Below are 11,169 nucleotides of genomic sequence, written 5' to 3'. Positions count from 1 at the left end.
CACTCCATTGTCAATGCCTGTTCAATTGATGTAAGTTTTTTTTTTTTTTTTTAACTGCCCACTCCACATGTAAAATGGTTAAAGTAAGTGTAATTAACAAAGATGACATAGCACAAATCTTAAACATTTACAAACCGCCGTGCCCAAAACCTGACAACAAATTGCTCGAATATGGGCAATCCTTTATATATATATATATATATTAATCAGTATCACATTTTTAGGACAATAGTCACCTAATGGTTCACTGACTTTGAATTATCATAGTACCCTTAAGAAGAAACATGATGCAGCAACAAACCTCAGACGGTGAGGTTTGATCTTTACGTACTTGTTGCGGTCCTTCACGACGTATTCAACATTGTCAATAAGTTTTCTACCTTTTTTTATAATATAGTGTTATAGAAAGTCATAAAATGGTCTCCAAACTGGAAATTTAATAATCTGTCTCTACCACCAAAGAACGCAGAGATTTGACATTCAAGATATGCTTTCTGTTTGCTTGTCCATAACACAGAAACAGAACCATGAGAAATTCCATTCCAGGTTCCCGTTGGACACGGTTCATAATGAAAAATAATCAGTCAGCGCTAGCAATATCGTTTCTGATCAATTTCCCTCCAATTATGTTCTTCTCAATAATCATCTTTTCTTAACTAAAAAGTCCAAAATCTACTCTGAAATTGTTGGAAAAAAGTTAGAGATGATCACATTAAGAAGAACAAATAACATACAAACAAAATATAATAATAATAATAATAATGATAATGATAATGATAATAATAATAATAATAGAACAGAGTTGAAATTGGAAAATCCGGTTCAAGGCACGCTATGGATGGCCTTGTCTTGAGAGTAGATTTTTGTCGCTACCTTGGTGCAAATAGCAAAGTGACGTTCTACTCCAAATGTACAATGAACCATTCAGAAATCTTCTAATGTGCACTCAAATAGAAGTTCCAGAGAACTCTTTTGATCTCTCAACAGCTTTTGTAGGAATTCAGAATAAGAAGGAAATATGGACTCTAGAAGAAAATGAAAAGATAAAGAACTTAAAGATATAGATCTCAGGATATTTGATTTTCTGCATTAGGATTACTATTTATAGAAAGTGATCACACCTTTTAATGAATGGGTGTACCAAGTGGCGAAGCCAGGATTTTCGTCTAGGGGGTTCAAAAATTCTAAAAGGTAAATACATGAAGAAATCAGGGGGTTCAACATCTACTATATATACATAATAAAATAATTTTAGCTTTGAAAATACACTGTAATTTTTCGCCGAGAACCCCCTGGAGCCAATGTGGCTCTGCCCCTGGGTACCCTTAAGATTGGATGACACATTTTTATGATAAATTGGTGTACCCTTTAAGAATGGGTAACACCTTTTCATAATATATTTTGTCTTTCCAAATGGTGTTTTTAAATTTTAAATCACTTCTAAATAAATTCCAACACAAATTTCAAACGTTATGTTTGCACAACTTTTTAAAATAGGAACAAAATTTAAACTGTGATCTAAAATAGAGACATCTGTCAAATCTTGTAGAGTCAAGATACAGGGTTCAAATTGTAGCAAAAACCTCTATATATGATATTATATCTTCTCTTCTCCATGATTCATGCGTCCAACCTCATGAAGAAAAAACATTAAGAAAAAAAAATTAATACAACTATTCTTGATGGAACTCTTTTAGATGTTAGTCATCGCATAGGTTGGCATACTAGGTTGGAGTCAAAGAGAAGAAAACAAAAACAAAAAGGCAGGGGGAAGCCCCTCGGGGAGGGGGGGGGGGGGGGGGGGGAGAAAAAAAAAGAAAAAAGAAAAAAAAAAGAGGAAAAAGAGGAAAAATTGCATTAAACAATATTCCTATTTCAAGATCCATACTCATAAAGGTATCTTTCTGCAATGGCAGCATGAGTAGCTGCACCAATAGGCAATACATCTTCATCAATCATGAAATGTGGTGAATGTCCTGTGTGAGTTGATCCTAATGTCTCATTCCTTATGCCTATATAGAAGAATCCTGCTGGGATCACTTCAGAGTAAAATGAAAAATCCTCTGCTCCCATCATCGGCGGAACGACCTTAAAGTTGCTCGTTCCGACCAAATCCTCAGCGACCATCTTCACGTGCTTGTACATTCTGTCATCATTCACCGTCGGAGGATAAATTGTGTCCTTGTCTTCGAAAAAATCCACTGTTGCACTGCATCTGAATACACTAGCTTGTTCTGTGAATACCTGTTAAAAAGTTATGCGCATCAGTACAAGTAAATAAAAAGCACATCTTGATGTAAAACTTCCTAGAGCTCTAAAATTACTCGATATGTTCCAATTTATGCGACACTATTTTTTTATTAGTCGGTTAAAAAAGGAATGACGTATATCTATATTTGTAAACAACTTATGCTTAACTGGAAGCATTTTTAGTCATACAGATGTTATGCCATGTTTCAAAGGTTTGACAGTCTAAGATAAAATTAGGATTTTCATTGAAAGACAAAATATAAAAAAGTAAATACACTAAAAAGCCAAAAGGATTCGACATCTACTATAGTCTATATAAACATTAATTTTAACCTATTTTCTGACCCCAAAGCTCCGTCCTTTCTAACAACCACGAAAATGTTAATGTTTAAGATCTTAAGTTTTAAAAATTATTTTATCTTTCTTGAACTTCATGCTGAATCAAACTTCACGTGAATAAATGAACAGTATGCACGTTTAGTTATGTTTTCTTGTTCTACTGTTTTGGATTCTTTTTCAAATTCATGAACCTATCACACCTGGGGATCATACCATGTGATATGTAATTTCTCAATCAAATCCTGGCCTTTTTTGTGGGCATGACCAACATTGGGTCCCTATGATATTCGACTAAAACAGGGCTATCTAAGCAAGATTTAGGACAAGTATCAACTCCTGAATGAACTGATACTTTATAACTAAGACCACCAATTATTGAAATAACCTAAGATATGATTTCTTGAAGAATGTCAGTCTCAATACACTGTTGTTACCAACCTCTCTTATCCTTTTAAGAAGCTGATAAAAGTTTGTTCTTGAGAAAGCCCTGAAAGTGCCACTGAGAGTAACTGTTTCTGGTATCACATCAAGATTATCTCCAGCATTGAAAGATGTCACTGAGACCACCTAAATTGAAATTAAAAAAAAAAAAAAAAATCAGTTCTTGAAGATGATGTTGCAAAAGCTTAACAATAATGACTCGTCTTCCTCTTTGCAAGTTGACTATCTCCTATTTTAACCCGTCGTAGTTGATAAACTACCTTATTTTCAAGTTACTAATCTTACTTTTAATGAACGATTATATGAAGTTATCGTTTAGGTGACTCAATAGCGAAAAATACTTTTTTAACAGTGTCAGAGTATGAGCATAAATTTGAAGATTTAGTAAATAACTTGAAAATATCACTATTGAAACACCAAGATATTGTTATAAAAGCTTAGGATTCTAACTTATATATACTACTAACACTCTAACAGTAAAAAAGACTTTCATGCTATCAGTGTATTTTAAGCAGCTATAGCTAATAACATGCCTTGTTTTTTCAGGTGACCTATAGTTATCTTTTAGGTGAACTAATGATAAAAATACTTCTTACACTGTCAGTTAGTGGCGGGACCACCATTATGGTTACTAGCAGAAGTCTGTAACTTTTGTTCAAATCTTGTACTTGAGTTAAAAAAGCCATTTAATATGTAGAACTCACTAAGCAAAAATGATTGTGCTTCACAACCCATAAAATGAAAATTTTGGATCCGCCACTGTTGTCGGGGTATGACGGATAGATTTGAAAGTGAAATTTGAAGATTTTAGAAATTTACTTTAAAACCCCACCTGAGAATCCAAGGGATCGGATTCACGAGAAACAATGCTTTGCAAGCTGATAACAGCAGCAGAGGCAGCAAGTACTGGATCCATTGAGTGGTGGGGATTGCTAGCTTTCCCTGTCTTTCCACTAATTACAACTCTAAAAAATCCACAACCAGCAAGTAGAGGACCTGTTCTTGATCCAATGACACCAGTTGGATGTTGATGTGAAACATGAGCAGCAAATATAGCCTCTACATTTTCTAATGCTCCATCTTTTATCATCCTTTTTGCACCATTTCCTGCTTCTTCTGCTGGCTGAAATATTAGAATCACTGTCCCCTGGCAAAATATTAACAGCATCAGACAATGGTAGAACTAAGGATTTTCACGAACGGGATTTCATAATATAAAAAATAAATACTCGAAGACGTCAAGGGATTCAACATCAATGGGATTAGATAGTGACGGAATCAGGATTTTCACAAAGGGGATTCGTGAACATCAACGGTATTAGACAGTGGCCAAACCTGGATTTTCACAAAGGGGTTTCATAAACATCAACCACCTTAGACAGTGATGAAACCAGGATTTTCACGAAGGGGACCATAAACATCAACAACATTAAACAGTGACTGCTATAAAAGATTGGCTTACCTAATTTTAAGGCAATCAGTTGCACTTTTTATGATAGTTTTAACTTTTTCTTTACCTTTTAAGTAATCATTTTTCTATAACCTGCTAAGTGATATGATGTAAGAATTTTCTATTTATACTGTCAATGTATAACATGTAAACCCTGAATTATTTTCAGTGCGCGCCTTCTTACTTGCATAGAGAAGTAAAACAGAGCAAACAAGTTAACGAAAAAAGATGTTCTTTAAGTCAATTATTAATCACAGAGAGATTCAATAAATGAGCACTCAAGGATGTGGCCTGATTCAATAAAATGTGTTAAAAGTTACAACGTCTCAGGTCCAATTTCCAACCAAGGCTAAAATTATTAGGTGATCTATTTTCATCTATACAAGTCTTTATGAATAGAATTATCCAATACCTGTAATGGTAGGAGGTAGCACAATTTGTGAAATTAGTCGAGGCACAGAGATATATAAATGAAGAAAAGGATGAGATCAGATGAGGGTCATTCTTTGCAAAAAAAAATCTCTCTCTAATACAGATTAGTGAAAGATAACCTCATTGCAAGTGGATGAAAAAGCATAGCATGAACAAATTCAAGATTGTGACTTATGAAGTGATGGTTAATGTGGGCATCACTAAATTTAAGTAATTAAAGAAAAGCAAAACTTGAAAAAAAAAAAAAAAAAAAACAGCACTATGAAAAGTTGCTTTATCTTCCCATTTATTAAACCATTGGATCCTTACAATCAGGGGCGGATCTACTGAGGCGGGAGGGAGTGCCACGCCACCCGCACACCTCGATCGAAATCTTGTATATGTATGTGAGTATATACGGAAAATCTCGTAAATACGTTAAGTGACACCCGAACTAACAAATAGCTGGTTGGTGCCACTGGTGATGGACCGAATTTCCTTCCCATTGATCGTGAGATCGAGCTTAGCTTACTTCATCTTTTTAGCTATTCCGTTTTCCACATTTAAGACCTTACAGGAGCGTTCTCCGTTTTTTATTTCCTTGTTTTCTTTTTCCCCTTTATTTGCTGTTAACTCTTTTTTTTTTCCCTTATGGAGTTACAATTGACTTTTTAAATAGCTCAGCTCACTCCACTTTTTAGCTATTATGCTTTCCACATTTAAGAACTTACAGCGTTCTCCTTTTTCCATTTCCTCGCTACTTTCTTTTCCTTGTTTTGTCCCCTTTATTTGTTGTCTATTCTTTTTTTCTTGTGAGTTATTATTGAGCTTTTAAATTTTATTAATTCTTGCTTCTGCTTTATAGTTCATAGTATTTATCAGTAAGTTTTTATTTTGAGTATTTAAATATGCATTTACAGTGAATCTAGTTCTAGTTAACTATTCTTGAGTCAGATTATAGTTTCATAATATGAAAACTCGTCGAGCATAATTATAAATGAACAATATATTTTTGATGATATTAGTAGTACAATTGAAGTTTTATGCTTATTTAAAATTATCATAATTATTAAATTATTTTGTTTAATATATTTATTTGTCTATATAAACCGAAAAGACGAACAACCCGAACCGAGCTTAAAAAATATCAAGTCAAACCCTAAAATAGTGTGGCAATCGATTTAATTATATAAATCAAAAAATGAATAACCCGAGCCGAAGCTCAAAATAAATCGAGTCGAAACCCAAAATAGTGTGGCAATCGATTTGCTATATAAACCGAAAGATGAATAATCCGGACCGAAACTCAAAATAGATTAAATCAAAGTAAACTAATATGTGGCACCCGGAACCTCAAAATCCTGAATCCGCCTTTGCTTACAATATGGAGTACATTGGCCTTTTCTTCTAGGTCCTCAAATGTCGAAAATGACTTGAAACAGAAAGAAAACATGAAAATGAAAGGACAAAAAATAAAAGGATGCCTTACAATATATAGTACATTGGCCTTTTCTTCTAGGTCCTAAATGATGCCTTGCCTATTTCCGCGGTCCCAAATTAAACTCTTAATAAGTTGCTGGCTGTCATTCTCAATAAGTCCTTCTAAAATTAGACTTCTTAATCGAAAATAAAAGGAAAAAACTTGACAATAATTAATATTAAATTATGATAAATCGCACTTTTGTTCCCTCAGTTATAGACATGTTCTAATTTTAGTCCTTGTAATATCTTATTGAGCACATTCAACTTCCAATTGCTTGAAATGTGCACTTTTGATTCCTTTGCTTGTGAATATTCACAAGTTTCCAGAATTATTAATTGTTTCGCCACTTAATATCCAATGTCTTATGTTAAGCTTGTATAGTTACTCTATATTTGAGGTGCTATACTTCTAGACATAGTCCAAATAAAATATATTTCTAACATAAGGGGACCAAAGTTACACATTTTAACTAATTAAAGGCTAAATTTGTTGAATTATATAGTGCTAGAACCAAAATCATAACTTATCAATAATAGAGGGACCAAAAATTCTATTCTCCCGTTCAATTTGGGCATGTAACTACCAGTCCAACTGTCCACACCTTGACAAGACTCCTACTAGCATTACAGTACACAACTATAATTGCCATGGGACCAATACTTTGTGTCTATCTATCTCTATTTATTATAATATTATATGGTCATAATCATAGTACTAAACAAAGATTCCTAAGACTAATCTACTACCCACTTTCTATTGTTTCTAAACTAATTGCTGCATATTAAGGGGCTAAGTGCTTTTATTATACTAACGAAAAAATAAAGGGTCCAATATTTGCACTGAGAAATGCAAAGAAAAGATTTGACTTAGACCATAGTATTTGTTTCTTTTTAAAATGAAAGGCCAGTTTAATTTTAGTACCAATCTTGTTGAGAGATAAGAGCTGAAGGGTTATGGGTTCTCACAAAATGAAAGAATATCCAAAATAGACGATAAAAATGGACCAATCAAATATTTTCCCATGTGACTAATAATGTTATGACAACCTCTCGATTGTCATTGTGTGGTCTCCTTTTATAGAAAGATCAAATAGATCTAATATGTTGAATTTTAGGGAGACATGCGTCAATCAAGTACCCTATCGAAAGAAATGGAGAAAAATCAACTGAAGAGGAAACAAATCTGATCTAAATTGTTTATCACTCATTTAAGTTCCTAACTTTTGTTCACTAACTCAAACCACACATTCAAATTCAATTGACCTCATAAAAACGAAATTAAATTTTCATGGATTTTTATTCCAATATGAATGATAAATTTTTCATGAAAATTTGAAAAAAAATAAAATGCAAACCCCCCTAAAAAGCACTTGCAATGGAGAATCCAATGCAATTACATTCAGCCTCGCACAAAGCTCTAAAAGAAACATGAAAGTAGATACTCTGAATATATTTAAGTACTAGATATTATAACTAATGTTATTCGTACCAAATCCCCTTCTCTATAAAGGTATCATAATAACTAATGCAGATCACTAGATTTACCATTTGGCCAAAAAGTTTAGGTGCCATTCTCATTGTTGCAAATAAAATAGTCCAAGATACTCAATTACCCACGACCAATTGAAAAACAAACATATAATCAGAGGTCAGTGCTCCAATATTCTCCAAATGTTGTGCCCAAAATTATGGAATCCACATATGGAGAACCAAAGAATATTTTAGTATTATTTTAAAATGGCACAAGAATAACGTTTTATTTTTATCTGTCAATCACAAGAATAACCTTGAATTGATAGTCCATACAAGGTCTTTTCACTAAAGGTTGGGGGAATAAAGAGAATAAAATTAGAGAATAAAGAGCATAAAATTATTATTATTAAACAAAAAAATAATAATTTTCTGTAGAAATAAAAATAAATATATGAACAAAAGACTACCCAATAGGTGAAAATTTTATAATGCAAAATATGGCCCTAAGAATTTGAGCGACATATCTGTCAATAATGGCTATTATTGTAAAACTAACCTTTAAGTTCTTCTCACGAGCCTTTAAAATTTTTGCCGCACCTAAGAGCATAGCCACATGAGCGTCATGACCACAAGCGTGCATTTTGCCCGCAATTTTGCTCCTGTGCTCCCATTCAACAGCTTCCTATATGTTGGATAAAAAATCAATGAAAATTTTAAAATTATTTCAAAATTTATAAGAAATAAAATAAAGGCTAAATGCATATGCGGTCTCCTAAACTTGCACCTTTTTTCTATTTTAGCACCTTATTTAAGCGTTGTTCCTATTGAACCCCTGAACTCGTCCTCAAGTGTATCTATCAAATACAATTTAACTTACATAGCAAACTTTGCTATAGGATAGAATTATTCTTTGAATGCGCGAGCAAATATCCAGTTAGTTTCATTAGGGTCATTTTCTTACTTAATTACCAACTTCCAGTTCATGTGCCACGGTTCTTTAGTTGATCATTGATTGAATTGATTTCTAATAGGTGTTACTGTTTCGTTGTATTTAGGTAGTCAAATAATTAAAAATATTCTAAAAATTTTGTTGCGGGATATCTAATTTTAGTAATATAAACGACATGGGTTTACACTTTACGATAATCTTGTTTGAAGTTTCCGGAAATGAAGTAAAATATATGGAATATGGGTTTAAGATGGTCCATTGACCAGATGGGACTTGTGTAATAGTATGCTTAGATAGTCAAAGACATAAGTTCATATCTACTATTTGAAAAATGTTATGTAAGTCGAATTATATTTGATAGACACACTTGAGAACGAATTCATTAGTTCAATAGAAATAACACTTAATTGAAGTGTTAAAATAAAAAAATGCAAATTTAGAAAGCCGCATATTCATTAAGCCTAAAATAAAAGCTTTAATGGGTGTGGTCTATTGTAATATATAAATAAATATTTCATTTATTAGGATTGATAAATTTACACGTGTTCAAAAATAGACATAAGACTAAGTCAAATGGGCATCTAGCTGACTTCAGATATAAGTGAGACACATGTTGTGAAAGTACGTGAGAATGAACAGAAAGATCTGATACTGTCGTCAAACACAAGTAAGACACGTATTTTTGGAAGTAGAAACGAATGCAGATATGAAGATAAAGATTGACACTTTCTTCAAAATAGATATACATATGAGCCTTTACCCCACATATATAAAAAATAGAAAGAAATTAGAGCAATAGCTAATAATTTAAACATACAATGGTAAACATCATGTTCTAGCTAGGGACCAGTTTCCTTCATATTACTCTATTTCAAAGTCAATTGATACCACAGTATAAGATTAATAACAAGTAAATAAAAATGAATTTCAACAGAAAGAAAATATAAAAACAACGAGATAAAGGACTCGTTTGGACATGATTATAGCATTTCGTTATATCTTTGACTGTTTTTTTTTTTTTTAGATAGAGTTTTAAGTTTGAAAAAATGGTTTCTTAAAGGAAATTTTTTCGACTAACGAAATTTTAATTTTTTTTTTCTTCAAATTAAATGCATGTTCAAACCTAGCTTTATTTTCAAATACCCTTTTAAAACTCTTTTTTTTTTCTTCAAAATATCACATTTTTTATATCCAAAGATCTACAAAAAAAAAAACCTCGAGAAAGAAAAGACATGAAAAGGGTATACTTGAAAAATTATCAAATGTAAGAAAAAAAAATAGATTTTTTTTTAAAAAAAAATAAAAATAAAAAACCTGAATTGGAAGAGCATCCATATCAGCTCTGAGAGCAACAAATGGTGGTTGACCAGAGCCGATCATTGCTCGGATTCCGGTAATCGCCATCGGAAACCGATAAATTATCTCCATTTTCTCAAGTTCTTGACGAACAAGTTTACTAGTTTCATATTCTTGAAAAGCAAGTTCAGGATGTTCATGTATTTTTCTCCTCACTGATTTTATCCATTTAACATTCTCTCTTTTCTGGGCAACTTTTAGAATTTCATTTGAACATTCTTTTGTCCAGATTGAGCAGTCGGTAAAAAGAGTGATTTTTGAGGTTCTTGATTGGTTTTGAAGGATTATATTCATGGGATTTTTTAGGAAAGTAGTGGATTTGAAGTATGTGAGCAAGTCATGTTGATCAGAATGAGAAGAAGAAGAAGAAGATGAAGAAACAGAGGTTTTTGCTCCCTTTAATGAAGTAGTTATCATGCAACAGAGAAAAATAGCCAAAAAGATTGCTTTTTTACAAGAAATTGGAAAGAACTTCACTAGGGTATCCATCTTTGTAACACAATTATGAAAGGAGAGAGATAAAGGTATGAAGATTCAAGAGAAATGACAAGAATGAAAGTTTGTTGTTTTTTTATATGAAACAATGGAGAACTAGAATAAATTTAGAAGTGTGCGTGAGAGAGAGAGTGGGAGAGTAGGGGAGGATCCAGTGCTTAAGTTCGGATTCATCTGAACTCATTATATTTTATAGGTCAAATTTATCTGAACTTTCTATTTTTTTTATATAGAATATATTTTCTCCATTTTAATTTTTGTGAATTTTTTTAGAGTGTGAGAGTTAAATTTTATAACTTTGATCATAAATTTTAATATAGATTCTTTAAGTTTATAAAAATAAAATTTATATATTTAGAAACTAAATAAAAAAATATTAAATAGTTTTAAAAAAAATATAAAGAAAATGTGATCGAAGAATTACCTCAAAAATTTCCTAAATAGTAATATGTTCACATAAATTGAAATAGAAAAAGTATATATATATATATATATAAATCATGTAAAGTTTTGATAAAAAATA

The 11,169-nt window shown here is 32.0% G+C and overlaps 1 protein-coding gene across 1 annotated transcript; it reads right to left on the bottom strand.

The window, feature by feature from the left end:
- Nucleotides 1-1,833: 1,833 nt before the first annotated feature.
- Nucleotides 1,834-10,808, bottom strand: LOC132607446 (IAA-amino acid hydrolase ILR1-like 6). The gene is made up of 5 exons (XM_060321415.1): nucleotides 10,110-10,808; nucleotides 8,403-8,528; nucleotides 3,863-4,177; nucleotides 3,028-3,156; nucleotides 1,834-2,244 (listed from the first exon to the last, which is right to left on the bottom strand). The coding sequence occupies exons 1-5, from the start codon at nucleotides 10,638-10,640 to the stop codon at nucleotides 1,876-1,878; spliced, it is 1,470 nt and encodes a 489-aa protein (XP_060177398.1). The 5' UTR covers nucleotides 10,641-10,808; the 3' UTR covers nucleotides 1,834-1,875.
- Between the last annotated feature and the right edge of the window lie 361 nt (nucleotides 10,809-11,169).

This window comes from Lycium barbarum, chromosome 8 (genome assembly GCF_019175385.1).
Source record: "Lycium barbarum isolate Lr01 chromosome 8, ASM1917538v2, whole genome shotgun sequence".
In the NCBI taxonomy this organism is placed as follows: domain Eukaryota; kingdom Viridiplantae; phylum Streptophyta; class Magnoliopsida; order Solanales; family Solanaceae; genus Lycium; species Lycium barbarum.
This window is presented reverse-complemented; position numbering and strand designations above follow the sequence as displayed.